Source organism: Schistocerca serialis, chromosome 2 (assembly GCF_023864345.2).
Source record: "Schistocerca serialis cubense isolate TAMUIC-IGC-003099 chromosome 2, iqSchSeri2.2, whole genome shotgun sequence".
Taxonomy (NCBI): Eukaryota; Metazoa; Arthropoda; class Insecta; order Orthoptera; family Acrididae; genus Schistocerca; species Schistocerca serialis.
The window spans coordinates 872,692,948-872,711,465 of record NC_064639.1 but is presented as its reverse complement, the minus strand read 5'-3'; the positions used below and the strand labels follow the sequence as shown (position 1 = coordinate 872,711,465).

Below are 18,518 nucleotides of genomic sequence, written 5' to 3'. Positions count from 1 at the left end.
CATTGTCACGATGTAGCACCCAACTCCAGACTTTCCACAATGCAGGCTTTTCTTCCGCACCATTTTGCACAAACGCTCAAGGACACATTTGTAGTATTCCTTGTTAATTGTCTGTCCTCTGGGGTAAATTGATGATGCACAATACCGGTAAAATTACAAAAAAAATCACCAACATTGTCTTCACCTTCGACCAACTTTGCCGAGCTTTTTTCGGTCGTGGTGAACCTGGAGTTTTCCACTGCAAAGACTGCACTTTGGTTTCAGGATCATATCCATATATCCACGATTCGTCATCTGTAATTACCCTATTTAACAAATCTGGGTCATCGTTAGGCCGATTAATCAGTTCTTGGCACGCTTCACGTTGGTATTGTCTACTTGACAACACTTCTGGAATGAATTTTGCGGGCACTCGATGCATGTTCTGATCTTCAGTTAAAATTGACTGAACTGCATAGAAACTTAATTTAAGTTCAGCAGCCATCTCCCTAATTGTAAGTCTACGATCGGAGCCCACTAAGTCGTGAATTTTCACAACATTTTAATTCGTTTTTGAGGTGGGAGTACAGCCGGACCGTGGTTCATCTTCAAATGATTTGCGGCCATTTTTAAATCTGTTCAACCAGACAAAAACAATTTGACTGGCTCATACAGTTATCTCCAAAAGCTGTTTTTAATAGTTCGTAAATCTCAGAAGCTGATTTCCTGGTTTTAAAACAAAATTTCACACAAACTCATTGCTCTGTTTTTACATCCATTTTCACGCAGACAGAATATGGCAACAAACCCTAACAGACCTGCACTGAACCAGCTGCCACAATGAACTGAATAAAGGAAATGCCATTTCCTGTCAGAGGACATTCGAGGACAAGGCAATGACTCACTCCCCACCCTCCGTGTACATGCCCACCAAACCAGTAAGCAGTAGCAAATCCATTCTTAAAACTTTACAATCAAACCTTGTACATCATTATTACTAAATAAATAAACCAGTTTATCATTACACACCCCAGGTGCAGGTTGCCTGTCTAAGGCTTCAAAAAATTTGTTTTTCAGTATTTCATGTAATTATTGACAGCATTTAAAAATTTAAAATACTGCCATGATCTACACATTAAGATGCATAATCTTACGTTAAAGCTTAAGCAAGTATTACAGTTAGAAACAGTGTATATGTTTTGGCAGCACAGCTCCCTATGCACAAATTACCTGACTATATGCATTCGGTATTTCAGAATGAGAACACTAAACATCTTCAAACAACTATTTCATGTAATTTCTAACCTTTCCTAAATGTTCTCTTGCTTTCATGCTTAACGCCAAATATCTAAGACTCATTTGTGAAGTTATCAGTCATTTAAAGCTTTCTTATACATGGAAGTTCAGTTCTGTAAAGAAATAAGGTTTGTTAGTGAATACCTGAATGACAGGTCTTCAACACATCTTGTGGATGAAGTGAAGTGTTTGCAACTGACAAACAAGTCAGGCTCATCAAAATAAGCACCTGATTTAATGCTACCCCATTTGAGCAGGCTCTTCACCTGGAAGTGAATACTTCATACGAAAATATCAGGGAGACAGCACAGGCAGCAATTTGTAAAGCAAACCATGCAGTTTTGTGGTGACAACTCTAGAGCTATATGCTGCCACATTGAAATTCTAAACTCGTATTGGAATGTATACCGCAGAGACAGGCAGGACAGTGAAGAGGGAGGCGTGTTTATAGCGATAAAAAGTACAATACTATCGAAGGAAATCGACGGAGATCTGAAATGTGAAATAATTTGGGTGAGGGTCACAGTTAAAGCAGGCTCAAACATAGTAATTGGATGTCTCCATAGGCCCCCTGGCTCAGCAGCTGTTGTGGCAGAGCACCTGAAGGAAAATTTGGAAAATATTTCTAGTAGATTTCCCGACCATGTTATAGTTCTGGGTGGAGGTTTTAATTTGCCGGATATAGACTGGGAGACTCAAATGTTTATAACGGGTGGCAGGGACAAAGAATCCAGTGAAATCTTTTTAATTGCATTATCTGTAAACTACCTTGAGCAGTTAAACAGAGAACCGACTCATGTCGATAACATATTAGACCTTCTGGTGACAAACAGACCCGAACTATTTGAAACAGTTAACGCAGAACATGGACTTAGCGATCATAAAGTGGTTACTGCATTGATGATTTCAGCTATAAATAGAAATATTAAAAACGGCAGAGAGATTTTTCTGTTTAGCAAAAGCGACAAAAAGCAGATTTGATGGCTCAACACAGAAGTTTTGTCTCAAGTACAGATAGTGTTGAGGATCAGTGGACAAGAACAACCGAGTTAGAAAACTGCTGCAGAAGCAAAGGGAACTTCACAGCAAACATAAACATAAACATAGCCAAAGCCCTGCAGACAAACAAAAATTACACCAAGCGAAATTTAATGTGAGGAGGGCTATGCAAGAGGCTTTCAATGAATTCGAAAGCAAAGTTCTATGTACTGACATGGCAGAAAATCCTAAGAAATTTTGGTCTTATGTCAAAGCGGTAGGTGGATCAAAACAAAATGTCCAGACACTCTGTGACCAAAGTGGTACTAAAACAGAGGATGACAGACTAAAGGCCGAAATACTAAATGTCTCTTTCCAAAACTGTTTCACAGAGGAAGACTGCACTGTAGTTCCCCCTCTAGATTGTCACACAGATGACAAAATGGTAGATATCGAAATAGACGACAGAGGATAGAGAAACAATTAAAATCGCTCAAGAGGAAAGGCCGCTGGACCTGATGGGATACCAGTTCGATTTTACACAGAGTACGCGAAGGCACTTGCCCCCCTCCTTGCAGCAGTGTACCGTAGGTCTCTAGAAGAGCGTAGTGTTCCAAAGAATTGGAAAAGAGCACATGTCATCCCCGTTTGTAAGAAGGGATGTCGAAAAGATGTGCAGAACTATAGACCTATATCTCTAACGTCGATCAGTTGTAGAATTTTGGAACACGTATTATGTTCGAGTAAAGTGACTGTTCTGAAGACTAGTAATCTACTCTGTAGGAATTAGCATTGGTTTTGAAAAAGACGATCGTGTGAAACCCAGCTCGCGCTACTCATCCATGAGACTCAGAGGGCCATAGACACGGATTCCCAGGTAGATGCCGTGTTACTTGACTTCCGCAAGGGGTTCGATACAGTTCCCCACAGTCATTTAATGAACAAAGTAAGAGCATATGGACTATCAGACCAATTGTGTGATTCGATTGAAGAGTTCCTAGATAACAGAAAGCAGCATGTCATTCTCAATGGAGAGGTGTCTTCCGAAGTAAGAGTGATTTCAGGTGTGCCGCAGGGGAGTGTCGTAGGACCGTTGCTATTTGCATTATATATAAATGACCTTGTGGATAACATAGGAAGTTCACTGAGACTTTTTGCGAATGATGCTGTGGTATATCGAGAGGTTGTAACAATGGAAAATTGTACTGAAATGCAGGATGATTTGCAACGAATTGACGCATGGTGCAGGGAATGGCAATTGAATCTCAATTTAGACAAGTGTAATGTGCTGCGAATACATAGAAAGAAAGATCCTTTATCATTTAGCTATAATATAGCAGGACAGTAACTGGAAGCAGCTAATTCCATAAATTATCTGGGAGTAGGCATTAGGAGTGATTTAAAATGTAATGATCATATAAAGTTGATCGTCGGTAAAGCAGATGCCAGACTGAGATTCATTGGAAGAGTCCTAAGGAAATCCAATCCGAAAACAAAGGAAGTAGGTTACAGTACACTTGTTCACCCACTGCTTGAATACTGCTCACCAGTGTGGGATCTGTACCAGATAGGGTTGATCGAGGAGATAGAGAAGATCCAATGGAGAGCAGCGCACTTCATTACAGGATCATTTTGTAATCGCGAAAGCGTTACATAGATGATAGATAAACTCCAGTGGAAGACTTTACAGCAGAGACGCTCAGTAGCTAGGTACGGGCTTTTGTTGAAGTTTCGGGAACATACCTTCACCGAGGAGTCGAGCAGTATATTGCTCCCTCCTACGTATATCTCGCGAAGAGACCATGAAGATAAAATCAGAGAGATTAGAACCCACACAGAGGCATACCGACAATCTTTCTTTGCACGAACAATACGAGACTGGAATAGAAGGGAGAACCGATAGAGGTACTCAAGGTACCCTCCGCCACACACCGTCAGGTGGCTTGCGGAGTATGGATGTAGATGTAGATGTAGTGGTGAAACAGTACATTCTTCTTTGCCAAATGGGGACACATTTTCTTCAATTTGTCATCAAAACTAGTTATCTCTGTGTATTATTCTCCTGTGGTTGTTTTATCTTTATTTAAAAATGATATATGAGGCACTGCACTTACTGAAACATAGTTTTCATAACTTTTCCAGCCTTTTGAACAGTCTCATCTTTAAATCAAACAATGGAGAATCCAGGCCGGAATGTAATAATATTAGAGAAGGAAATTTGCTACCAAAAAGATGCACACAATCATAGCTTTCGACCATTAAGGCCTTCATCAAAAATAGACTCACATACACATGTTGGTTGTCATACCTACATTGAATGCAGCACAGGGCTGCAGCTCAGCTTGTAAGTCACGTGAATGGTTTCACAGGGAGCCCTGCCTTTGTGGGATAGGTGATATTAGTGACCGGACTGGAGTAGGTGGTGATAGGAGGATGTATGGGACTGGTCTTGCATCTAGGTTTATTACAGGGGTATGAGCCATAATGTAGGGGATTGAGAGCAGGGTTTGTGTAAGGATGGACGAGTATATTGTGTAGTTTTGGTGGATGGTGGAATACCACTGTAGGAGGTGTGGGAAGGATAGTGGGCAGGACATTTCTCATTTCTCCAGTATGGTCACTAAATCCCCTGTCCCATCAAAGGCAGGGCTACCTGTGAAACCAGTCATGATTTACAAGCTGAGCCGCAACCACTGTGCTGCATTTTGTGTAGGCATGACAACAAACAAGCTGTCTGTCCACATGAATGGCCACTGAAAAACTGTGGCCAGGAAACATGCTGCCAATCATGATATCCCTCACTTCAATGACTGCTTCACAGTCTGTGCCATATGGATCCTTCCCACCAACACCAGTTTTTTTTAAATTTCGCAATTGGGAACTTCTCCTGCAATACATCCTGTGTTTCCGTAACCCTACTGGCCTCAACCTTCATTAGTCACTGTCCTCACCCATCCAGCCCCCTCCCTGTTCTCATTCCAGCTTCCAGAACTACACAGCCGTCATTTCACTGCCACACCCAGTCTTTTTATTTCTCTCCTTTCCACTACTCCCCCCGCCCCCCCCCCCCCCCCCCAACCTTCTCTGCTGCCTTTCGTCTAAACTGCAGCACTTCAGTGTCTGCTACCCCCACCATACTATCCCCACCCCCTCCCTGCCCCAGCCTCCTCCTTACCCCCACCCAGTTGCCATTCCCATCATGCACTGGTGCTGCTGCTCGCAGTGTGGTTTCAGTTGCCTGAGACTGCAGACATGGGTAAGAGTTGTGTTTGCGTGAGTGTATGTGTGCTTGTGTGTATGTGTATCTATTGTTGACAAAGGCCTTAACGCCCAAAAGCTATAATTGTGTGTAATTGTGTGAATCTTTTTGTGGAGCCTATCACGACTCAGCTTCTTTAAATCAGATTCACTGAACGCGTTGTTTTTCCTTGATTGGTTTCTGGAGTAGTGCGATGAAACCAGCTCTCATAGCCAGTGACAGTTCATTCCAAAAAGTCCTCTAGGCCATGCTCAGATAAGCCCAAACACAGCTGTGAAGCTGAAAATCTCGTACACTGTTTGCCCACTGTCAGTACACAATAATCACTGGGTGTGCTTTTTTTCAGTTTAAATTCTCATCATTGTTACACTTATCATTGGTGCAGTATCCCTAGGTACGCAAAACTGAATATGTTGACACTTTTTTTTAAAAAAAAAAATTGAGGGCGAGACCATTTGCAATAAACCAGGTGATGATAGTTTTAAGAACATTGTTAACCTATTCTTCTGTTGCTGTTTATATACTTGGATTGATTAGAATTGTAGTGTCATCTGCAAAAAGAACTAATTCTACGTCTTGTACGTCTTGTATATGAGATGGAAGATCATTTACGTGTATGAATGGACCTAAGATTGAAATAGTCAGAATAGTGTCCCTGGAGCACATTGTCCGTAATACTGGGTACAAGTTTCTGCAGTATTTTGGTTAGATATAACATTATCCATTAGTTGGGTAAACCATAAAACTACAGGAGAATATGGCGATTCACACAATGAGCTTTGACATGATGACTTGCTTGCTGCAAGCCCATCCTGGCCAAGCTCTTAATCTGATCGATCCACATAATGATGGGTGTTCTCTAGGTCTTCAGTCATTGACTTTTCCCTCCATCATTGTTCTTCTCATTACCTCATCTTCTGACAATGTGACATTCAAATGTTTGTTTCCAGTTCATGCTCATCTGTTACAGTTATCAGTTTCATCTGCACACCTGAAATAGGTAATTCTTCTGCCACCTTCAATGATGTCATCATACCAGTCTTCAAGAATATCCCTCATAATGTGCTCACTGTGTGCATTGAACAATGGTGGAGAGAGAAAGAACCATACCCCCTGCTGCCATTAGTAGAAAAGGTGCCTGAGAAGGTGTTCTTGATTACTACTGTCATTGTGTTCGAAAAGTACAGTTGCTGGATCAGGTATACCAGGTTTCTCTGTGTACCCATCTTGAGGGCACAGTCCATAGCTTTGACCATTTCACCTTGTTGAAAACTTACTTGTTATCCACGAAGCACATAAACATCTTGATGTTATATTTCCTTGCCTTCTGTAAGGTCTACCGGATATTTAGGATCGGCTCACTGATCCTCATGCCTGGAATAAACCCAGTTTGCTCATCTGTTATTTGTGGAAGAAAGTTGTTCAGCCCCTCTTTCAGTATAGCGAGTATTATTTTACTGGCATGGGAGGTAAGGGCTATCATTTGATAGTTTGCACAGTCAAGTGGAGAACATTACTTGACCAGTGGTATGAAAATAGGGCACCACCAGTCTGGCAATTTTCCAGACATCTAAATTTTTTTTTACATAGACTGTGCAAGATGTCCACACCAAAGTAACCCGTGTTTTTTTAGGATATCAGCACTAGTTTCACACTAGCCTGATGACCCCTGCTTCTGCAACATTTTCAGTACATATTTCACTCCTTTTCTAAGGATCACTGGTTCAGTATCTGTTCTGTTCCCTTAATATTGGATGAGAGTCCTCAGTGAACAACTTGAAGCAATATTCACTCCATACTTTGTCAGTGCCTTTTGTGTCTGTGATGGTCGTCACTAACAATCTGTTTGCTGGATGAAAACTCATGTGCCAAGTATTTCACCTTGTCATATAGTTCTGAGCTGTGGTTCTATCACAGGTGGCTCTAGCTCTGTGCAAATTTTCTTAATACGGTCATTCTTGTATTTCCTGCAAGTGTGTTTAATTTCATTATTCAGTTTTTTCATTAGTCATTCTCATTGTTCTGGATATGTGACTGACAGTCAGATGTTTTGTCACCTTTCAATCAAAGCCAAAGTTTTGTTAGAGATCCAGTGTTGTCGCTTCACTGTGGTGCTGATCTTTGGGATATTGCTTACTGCACCTGTGATCCATTTTCCTATCGTCATCCATGTTACATCACAATTTATCTGTAGGTCAGGTGGTCCAATACTTGGAATTATTACTTGGAAAATAATTGGGTCAGGTGCTGTTAGCCGTTTTGTCATTAATTTAGCCACATAGATATCGCAGAAAATACCAACTGACACTGTTTTGTGATTTAATGCTTGTAAAATTTGGTGAGTGAATGTGTAAATGACATTATCAGTAGCGCAACTACTCTGAAATTCAAACTGTGATTTGCTGGGGATGTTAGTTTTGCTCAGATGAGTTGTTGTTGTGATCTTCAGTTCAGAGACTGGTTTGATGTAGCTCTCCATGCTACTATATCCTGTGCAAGCCTCTTCATCTCCGAATAACTACTGCAACCTACATCCTTCTGTATCTGCTTAGTGTATTCCTCTCTTGGTCTCCGTCTACAATTTTTGCCCCCCCCCCCCCCCCCACACACACACACACTTCCCTCCAGTACTAAATTGGTGTTCCCTTGATGCCTCAGAATGTGTCCTACCAACCAACCCCTTCTTCTGTCAAGTAGTGCCACAAGTTCCTCTTCTCCCCAATTCTATTCAGTATACCCTCATTAGTTACATCATCCACCCATCTAATCTTCAGCATTCTTCTGTAACACCACATTTCAAAAGCTTCTATTCTCTTCTTGTCTAAACTGTTTATTGTCCATGTCTCACTTCTACACATGGCTACTCTCCATAGAAATACTCTCTGAAAAGACTTCCCGACTCTTACATCTATACTCAGTGTTAACATATTTGCCCTCTTCAGAAATGCTTTCTTTGCCATAGCCAGTCTACATTTTATATCCTCCCTACTCTGACCATCATCAGTTATTTTGCTCTCCAAATAACAAAACTCATTTACTACTTTCCAGTGTCTCATTTCCTAAAGTAATTCCCTCAGAATCACCCGACTTCATTCGACTACATTCCATTATCCTTGTTCTACTTTTGTTGATGTTCATCTTATACCATCCTTTCAAGACACTGTCCATTCCATTCAACTGCTCTTCCAGATCCTTTGCTGTCTCTGACAGAATTGCAATATCATCGGCAAACCTAAAAGTTTTTATTTCTTCTCCATGGATTTTAATTCGTTCTCCAAATTTTTCTTTTGTTTCCCTTACTGCTTGCTCTATATAGATTGAATACAACCCTGTCTCACTCCCTTCTCAACCACTACTTCCCTTTCATGCACCTCAGCTCTTATGATTGCCATTTGGTTTCTGTACAAATTGTAAATATCCTTCCACTTCCTGTATTTTTACCCCTGCCACCTTCAGAATTTGAAAAAAGTATTCCAGTCAGCATTGTCAAAAGCTTTCTCAAAGCCAACAAATGCTAAAAATGTAGGTTTTCCTTTCCTTAATTCATCATCTAAGATAAGCCGTAGGGTCATTATGGCCTCGTGTGTTCCAACATTTCTACAGAATCCAAACTGATTTTCCCCCTAGGTGAGCTTCTACAAGTTTTTTCCATTCGTCTGTAGACAATTCATGTTTGTATTTTGCAGCTGTGACTTATTAAACTGATAGTTCGGTAATTTTCACATCTGTCAACACCTGCTTGCTTTGGGATTGGAATTATTATATTCTTCTTGAAGTCTGAAGGTATTTCGCTTGTCTCTTACATCTTGCTCACCAGATGGAAGAGTTTTGTCATGGCTGGCTCTCCCAAGCTATCAGTAGTTCCAATGAAATGTTGTCTTCTCTCAGAGCCTTGTTTAGACTTATGTTTTTCAGTGCTCTGTCAAATTCGTCATGCAGTGTCATATCTCCCATTTAACCTTCATCTATGTCCTCTTCTATTTCCATTGTCCTCTAGCCATCCCTGCTTGGTGTAATCTTACCCTCCCACACATCACAATTAAATTTCTCTTAGTCTCTTCATTATTTTCAAAAGCTTCAAGAGGCATAAGAGACACAAGCAAAAAGACTTTTTACTTATCTTCATTTTCTGTTCTTGTTGTTGGCTGCAGTTCTTGCGTCTAGGGGTGCATTCTTGCAGCTGAAATTTGGACCTACTGGGTCCCAGATGACTAAATAACTTTGAAGTACTATCTGTTGCAATGATTTTCTTTTATTTTACCCCATTCTTCTATATCATACTGACTTCACAATCTCCATTTTCATACAACCATCAATTAGATTGTTGTAGACAAAATTAAAAAAAAAAAAAAAAAAAAAAAAAAAAAAAAAAAAAAAAAAAAATGTGCTTTTTCCATCAGGTGCATGCCCTCTACTACTTACATTGTGTGGTACTCACAATATTCCAAAGAGTTTGTGAAGGGAAAGAGTTAGCATACTTTCTTGACAAAAGGAGAACCATCACAGAGTTATATCATTATTTTATAAATGAATCCAGAAATAAATTCAATAATTAGCATTAGATTGTGCAGTTGATAATACGAATTTGAAGTACGCCAGGTATCTCGTAATTTCATAAATTTCTACTAGAAGAATAATTTCAGCTGTATCGATTATAACTACTTAATGTCTTTTTATGCATTTTAGCCTGAAATATAAACATCATATACAAAACCAAATTTAATTCTTTCAGGGAAACAGCCGAGAATGTTTTGAGACGTTTGTCTTCCTTTTCACGTGCTTCATTTCCTGCATTTTTATATTTTCTTCTTTCATCAATTGAATTTAATATTTATTCTGTTACCTATGGATTTCTGCTAGCTCTCATCTTTTGATCTACTTGATCCTCCCACCACTATTCATCTCTCAAAGCTACCCATTCTTCTTCTACTGTACCTCTTTCCCTTGTTCTTGTCAATTGTTCCCTAATGTTCTCTCTGAAACTCTGTACAGCCTCAGGTTCTTTCTGTTTATCCAGGTTCCATCTCCTTAAATTCTTACCTTTTTGCAGTTTCTGCAGTTTTAATCTACAATTCGTAACCAATAAATTGTGGTCAGAGTCCACATCTGCCCTTGGAAATGTCTTAAAATTTAAAACATGGTTTCTAAATCTGTCTTACCATTATATAACCAATCTGAAACCTTCCTGTGTCTCCAGGCGTCTTCCACTTATACAACCTTTGTTCATGGTTCTTAAAGAAGTGTTACCTATGATAAGTTATGCTCTGTGCAAATACATATATTCATTTATGAATCAGGCAGCTTCCTTTTACATTCCTACCACCAGCCTATATTCACCTACTACTTTTCCTTCTCTTCCTTATCCTGCTATCGAATTCCAGTCCTGATGACTATTAAGTTTTTGTCTCCCTTAACTATCTGAATAATTTCTTTTATGACATCGTACATTTCTTCAATGTCTTCTTCATCTGCGGAGCTAGTAGACACATAAACTTGTACTACTGTGGCAAGCAGGGGCTTCATGTCTATCTTAGCTACAATAATGGGTTCGCTATACTGTTCATAGTAGCTTATCCGTAATCCTGTTTTTCTTTTCTCTAACTTGAATTGTACTTTCAAGCACTGTTTTTCACAAATGCACTCCAAAAACATTATAATATTCTAATAAGAATTGTGGAAGGGTTTTTTTTTTCATTGTTTTTGTGCTAACAAATAGCTACATAATTCAAAATAATGAAATCAAAAGACAGATCAACAATAAAGGGTTATAAATTTGTATATGATGGTGATGCATACCAATAAAACACTTGTTATAATATGTGTAGTAGTTATCAGAGTGTTTGTTGACAAGCTTATGCCCAGTGGCATTCAGAGCTTCATTACTTTACTAACATTAAGAGAAAATAATAATAATAATCCCTTCACAAAAGACATTCCAGCACAATTGTTGTAAACATTGTCACACATAGCCAAGCATATTCAGCTCACTCCCTCTGTTACTATTTCTGGTTGCACTGGCTGTTAAGTTCTCCCTCCTGCATTTACACATAAATCAAAGGCTTTGGGAAACTTCAGTTTAATGTATTTATTATTACTCTTTGAGGCATTTTGAATTACGTTTCTTTATCAAAATAATTTAATAGATCCTCATTTAAGTCATTGCAGTTACACTCCCTTCATTTCTCTTTTTATTTGTAAAATTCTACCATGATCTAAATGTATAACAATTTCAAAAGTAAATAACCTGAAACAAATATAATCTCTCTCATCTACCGGATTTACTCGAATCTAAGCCGCACTTTTTTTCCGGTTTTTGTAATCCAGAAAACCACCTGCGGCTTAGAATCGAGTGCAAAGTAAGCGGAAGTTCTGAAAAATGTTAGTAGCTGCCGCCACAACTAACTTCTGCCATCAAATATATGTAGCGCTACACAGGCATGCTTTGCAGGCACAAAGATAAACACTGGCACCAAAACCTCTGTGTCAGTAAATAAATTTAAAAAAAGGTGGAAGACAAGCTTTTTTTTCTCGGCCCCGAGCTTCGACCACTGCATTTTTATACACTATCCAACGAAATAAATACAAATTCCATTTTGTTGATCTTCGAATGTAGCAGCATTTCAATGTACTATGAAAATCTGACTGGCAAGACTGTTTGGGATGTTTGTCAATATGGCCAACTCTACGTTCTGAATTTTTTCCTACCTGTGAGAAGAAATGGTTGCTAATAGGAACTTTTATGAATTGTTAATCACATGCAGTATTCTCTTCACCATAAGAATAATATGAATATAAACATTTTGCCATGTATTCTTTCGTGTTTGCTGCTATCTCATTTAAATCCTGTCTGCCTAATAAACTACGAAACTAGGGTGAGACAACGACAAACGCGGAAGAATATACATATCATGTTTCTATTCGTATTATTCGTATGCCTAATAGTGATACAGTCAGAAATGAAGCACGGAAATTGACTAGATTTTTAAATCTAAGATGACTCTAATTTCTGTGCAGAATGTAATGTACTAAAGAGACGTATGCAAAGGTTTTCAAACGGAGAAAAATTTTCGTTAAACTCTTGTTCAAAACCTCTTCTATCATACACAGTCTATTATTTGGTTCTTGTTGACCATTATCAAAGAAAGCAGCAGTGTAAGTAACAACAAATAGCAGTCTCTTGCCAGTGTCTCGCTAATGAGACGTTTCTCTCTCTCTCTCTCTCTCTCTCTCTCTATCTCTCTCTCTCTCTTTTTTAGATTTGTAAGCGGCGGTAGCGTGCGCAGAAGCAAGCCATTCCGCGAGCGGTGACAGGCCATAAACACTCACTATCAGAATGTGACAAACAATGCATAACACAGTATAGTAATGCATTTTCAGCTTAGAGTGACGTGAACACCTATAACAAAGAGAACGGCACTTATCAGATCAAAGAGAAATAAGCAATGAATTCAAACCAGACGAAGCATGTGAAAAAGGAAGGGTACCCCTAAAAATACGGACGGAGCGCCTGACGTATAGCAATGGCAACCTGGTAAAGCTTAACTGCTAAGCTTACGGCTCGAACCAAACTACTGTAGCTGTATCGTCATTCATTCGACCTAAATTCTGTCTGATATTACAATGGACCAACTTTGTTGCGATTTGGAGGTGCGGCCTAAAACTTTTCTCTCCCTTTGAATTTCGAGTCTCATTTTGTAGGTGTGGCTTAGATTCGAGTAAATACGGTAATTTAAAGGTTTGTAAGGATTGTATACATATAACTTGCATTCAGAGATTTTAGAATTTCCCATAGATTTTCTCACTTTTTGTGGAAATAAGATTGCATATTGCTGAATTTAACATGAAAAAATGTTTTATTAAATATGTTTCAATTTTCAGGTAATGTTTGAGAAATATCAGTTTGCTGGAGCATACATAGCCATACAAGCTGTACTCACATTGTATGCACAAGGGCTTCTAAGTGGTGTTGTGGTGGATTCTGGTGATGGTGTAACACATATTTGTCCAGTTTATGAAGAATTTGCCCTACCACATCTTACAAGAAGATTAGACATTGCAGGAAGAGATATCACTAGATACTTGATAAAGGTAACTTCTTTCTCTAAATTTTTGTTATTTAATTTTGAGACTTGCTTAAGTAATTGCTTTCTTGAGTTACTGTATGTAAAGTAAATGTCTTTTGTCTTTTTGTTCAGCTGTTGCTACTGCGTGGATATGCCTTCAACCATTCTGCCGATTTTGAGACCGTGAGGATAATGAAGGAGAAGCTGTGTTACATTGGCTACAACATTGAAACGGAACAAAAATTGGCCCTTGAAACAACAGTACTAGTTGAACCCTATACGGTAAGAAAGGCTCTTGCTTTTTCAACAAAAATATTGTTCTTTATGTTGTTAAACTGGAGATATTACCTATCACTTAATGATGTGTTTATACATACGACATTTTGAAACAGGTTTTTACAAGTACGGAGTCCCAGCTTTGGGGAGATTACCCACATTAAACGTCAAACCACAATGGTGGGTTGCCGTAATAAAATTGAGTACACCCAACCTTGTGGACCTTAGTGGTTGCCAGAAGGTTTCATAGGAATGAGAGTATGTTTATTAAAAAAATTGGCTAAACTTTTAGTGGTTTTCAGATGTTTCTTCACTTGCTACAGGTATAGGATCAAATCTACATCTGATTATCCCATTTTCAGCAAAGATCTCCTGTAACTTAGCATTATAGTTGCCTTCTGTAATAATGACAGTTATTTTACCTTCACCAGCACCCACTATAATGTAATTAATTTCCACCAGTTTTTTTGTTAATACTACATCAGTAATATTCTCATCAAAAGCTATTCTCTGATTACTTATATTGTCAGGTGTCTCCATACTGTTCTGAACAGTTTTATTAAGAGCAACAGCTGTCTCATTCTCAGCAGTGGATACATACACTCCATATATAACTGATACTGAATGTGCTAACAGTGAATCAGTGTGACATTGACATAAAGACAATAAAAAGTACGAACATCTTTATATGAAAATTATACCGTTTCTGTAAAGAGTTATAATGTTTCTGGTATAAAGAAAATGTAATTAGAGTTTACTTTCTCCTTCAAGAGTGTGAGCAATAATTTTAAATTAACATAATTTAATTTTTTTAAAATCTACTTACCAAGAGGTGGCAAGAGAACACAAGTATAAAAAAGTATTACAGTTTGCAAGCTTTTGGAGCTCCTTTTTCTGGCAAAAGGGTTTAAGAGGAATAAGAAGGGCGAAGAAAAAGAATTGGTGAGTTTTAGGAAAACGGGTAGAGTACAGAAATATCACCCAGAATCCTAGGTCAGGAAAGACTTACCGAATGGGATGAGGAGGAGAGACTGATTTTTGGGGACTGCACCGAATGAGATTTGAGAACCTGAGAATGTATAGGTGAAAGATAGTGTAATATGTAAACAGAAAGTATTGCTAAACATCGTGCATGTGTTAGTAAAAGCAGTAAGCTAAGTGCATTTTATGTGATGGAGGTGGGATGGGGACAGCGAAGAATATAAAAGTCAAAAAATGAAAGATGTATAAAATTTATAGGGCATGAAGAAAGGAATAGTACTGTGAATAAATGCTTAGACCGAAGAAATTAATGTAAATTAAGGTCAGGTGGATGAAGAGATCCAAGGGCATTCCAAGAATTCCCTACATCCAGTATTGCACCACAACCCTTCCTCAAGACACTACAACATGGGCCTAACCTGTCCTTTGCAGAACTCCAAGCTCTTCATTCCCTAAAATTTAATAACTCCATCAGTATTTTCCCAGTGGGCAAGGGATCTACCGCTGTGGTAATTAACCAATGGGAAAATCTAAATGAAGGTCTGTACCAGCTTTCTGACACCTCTGCATACAGCATCTGCTATCGAGTTCCCATCCCTGTGATTTAAACTGACCTGCAGTCCCTCCTTAAAACCTCAGTCCACAGAACTTCCTACCCCACCCAGACCACACTTCTTTTACCTTCATGTTAAGGTCCAGTCACCCTGGTCGTCCCGTAGTTGATGGCTTCAAAGCATCCACCAAATGTATGTTGCCTTAGTTGATCAATACCCACAACCGATAGTACAAAGACTTCTCTCCTACATTAAAGATGCCAACCACTTCTTAGATCATCAAAAATCTGTGCCTCTTGCACTCCCATCACACACCTTGCTTGTCACCATTGATACCACCTCCTTCTGTACCAACATGTCCCATGTACATTGTCTGTCTGTTGAACATTTCCTCAGTCAGTGCCCATCTGATTCCATACTTATGACATTTTTCCTGCTTACCTTAATCACCTTTGCACCTACCAACAACTGCTTCACCTTTGAGAGGCGCGCACACACACACAAACAGATCAAGGTGCAGCCATAGGATGGCTCCATCATGGATCACTTGGAGGGGGCTTTCATGGGATCCATAAGCCTTCAGCCCCTGGTTTGGTTTAGATACAACGAATACGGGATGGGAGGAGCTATCTGGGTGGTGGGGCTAAGGAGGAGGCAGGGAAGGGGAAGGATAAGACGGCATGAGTGGGAGACAGTGAAGTGTTTCTTGTGGGAGCATACAGGGATGTGGTGGGGATGGTGGAGGGCACCGCCAACACACTATCTTTGTCCACCCCTATTCCTCCTCATACCCCATGGTTCAAGTCCATGTAATAGACCTAGATGCAAGACCTGCCCCATACATCCTCCCACCACCAACTTCTTGTCTGGTCACAAGTATCACCTATCCCATCAAAGGCGGGGTTACCTGTGAAAGCAGTCATGTGATGTATAAGCTAAACTGCAACCACTGTGCTGCATTTTGTGTGGGCTTGACAACAAATAAGCTGTCTGCCAAGAGACAGCTGGACCCTGCAGTTGCTGTGCACTGTTCTTCACTTCAGTGAATGCTTCATAGCTTGCACCATCGGGATCCTTCCTACCAACACTAGCTTTTCTGAACTGAGCAGGTGGAAACTCTCTCTGCAATATACCCAACTTTCCTGTAACATCCCTGTCCTCAGTCTTCATTAGTCACTGTCTTACATCCACATATCCCCTTTCCTGCTACCAATACATGACTTGCACATCCTTCTATTCCGACACACCCACAATCATTTACTTCTCTACTCCCCCCGTCAGACCTACCAACTGTCACAGTCCAGATCATGAAGAAGTCATCATTGAATCTGAACCAGACCACGATAGTGGAATCTTTGTCAGCAGGTAGGATTATAAAGTTGGGATAAGTTTTAGGTGGTTGATTGTGGTTCTTTCTGCAGATGTAAGGTTAGCTTGCATGTTACGGAATACGAGGAATGATGGTTAGGCAGTGATTGATGTTGAGAAATTTTGAAATGTTAATGGTATAGGGACAGTGAGGGTGTATCACAATTGAATGGAGGAGTGAACTGCCTGAGCCAGGGTTATGCATTGGTTTTGGGTTGAGTCCAATTGGTAGGGTTGGTGACGAAAAAGTATTTCCTCTGTAGGGACCAGGAGAAGGAGAGAAGGTCTTCAACAAGCTCAGCAGTTGGGAGTAGAAGGGAAGGCCTTAGTTGATTATGAGGTGCAGCCAGAAAGTAAGTTTCCCAGTGGTGCTTCCTTTAAAGTAGACATATTTAACTGGGAAAATAGCATATGCACAACAGATCTATGACGTGACAACCAAAGGCCGACCGGACAGGTCCTGCCTGGTGCCAGTACTATGGCAGCAGTGCTCTGAAATGACATCTCTTATTCACCCTCCCACCGCCAGCAAAATAAGGTCATTAATGCACAAAACATAGTGCCCATTAAAATTCGTCAGAATGGGCAGAACATCATGAGCAAACAGATGGTGCATTGCTGGTGTAGGCTTTTTTCCAAAGGTCATCAAAGTGTCCCTGACGAAGAGTGCAGTGGGCGACCGTCCCTCATCAATGGTCACCTGGTTGAGCTGATGCGGCAGCGCATCCTGGGGGACTGTTGCTTCATGATTATGTAGCTCAGCATCCATTTTCTGCAGGTATCACGATCCTTGTTGCATGAAATTGTCACTAAGCACTTACTGTTCAAGAAATTGTGTGCCAGGTAGACGCCAAAAACCTGATGCCCAAGCACAAATTGAAATTTTTTGGAGCAGCTCCAACATTTCTGCAGCAGTATCACGATGACAGCAATGAGTTCATCGATGGGATCATCACAGGTGATGAGATGTGGATTTCTCACTTGACCCTGGAAAGTAAGCAGCAGTCAATGCATTGGTGCCACAGTGGATCTCCAGTTAAGACGAAATTCAAACAGACTGTGACTGTTCAGTAAGTGACGTGCACAGTGTTCCAGGACAGGAAGGGCATTCTGCTCATTGACTTCATGCCCAGAGGTGAAACAGTGATGTTAACTGTTACTGTGAAACGATGCAAAAACAACGATGTGCTATTCAGAACAAGAGGTGTGGAATGCTTATTGCAAGTGTTGTGCTGCTCCATGACAATGCTCATTCCCATACAGCTGGGAGCTGTTTGATTATCCAGCATACAGTCTTACTTGTGCTCCCAGCAGTTCCTACCTTTCCTTGCACCTCAAGGAATTCCTCTCCTCCGGCCAGCATTTTGACGACAACAAAGAGCTAAAGACAACTGTCACATGCTGGTTCCATTCACAAGCGGCAGACTTCTGTGACACAAGAATACAAAAGTTGATCCCACGATAAGAAAAGTATGCCAATTCTTTTGGTGACTTATGTCAAAAAATAGCTCAAACATTGCTGTACCTGTTGCCTGTAAAGCTTTTCATGTAACTATTTTTTTTAAGAAAAAGAAGGAGACCAGGAAATTTACTTTGTGGATCTGCTTCACATAATGTATGGAAGTCACAATTTTTCAGCAGTGATGCCTGTAACAGTTTTCATGAATTGGTGCGCACTTTTGCTAGAAGACAGCTGCCAGGCTCTTTGATCTGCATACATTGGTTCTGTTTCTACAGACAGTACTAAATTCTGAATTCATTAAT

General features: G+C 39.9%; 1 protein-coding gene across 3 annotated transcripts in view; it reads left to right on the top strand.

The window, feature by feature from the left end:
* LOC126458195 (actin-related protein 2-B) overlaps nt 1-18,518 on the top strand; it is a 66,258-nt gene that overhangs the window by 25,416 nt on the left and 22,324 nt on the right. For all 3 annotated transcript variants that reach the window (XM_050095085.1, XM_050095084.1, XM_050095083.1), the window contains 2 exons: nt 13,391-13,600; nt 13,708-13,857. In XM_050095085.1, coding sequence (XP_049951042.1) covers nt 13,391-13,600; nt 13,708-13,857 — 360 coding nt within the window. The remainder of the gene's footprint in view (nt 1-13,390; nt 13,601-13,707; nt 13,858-18,518) is intronic.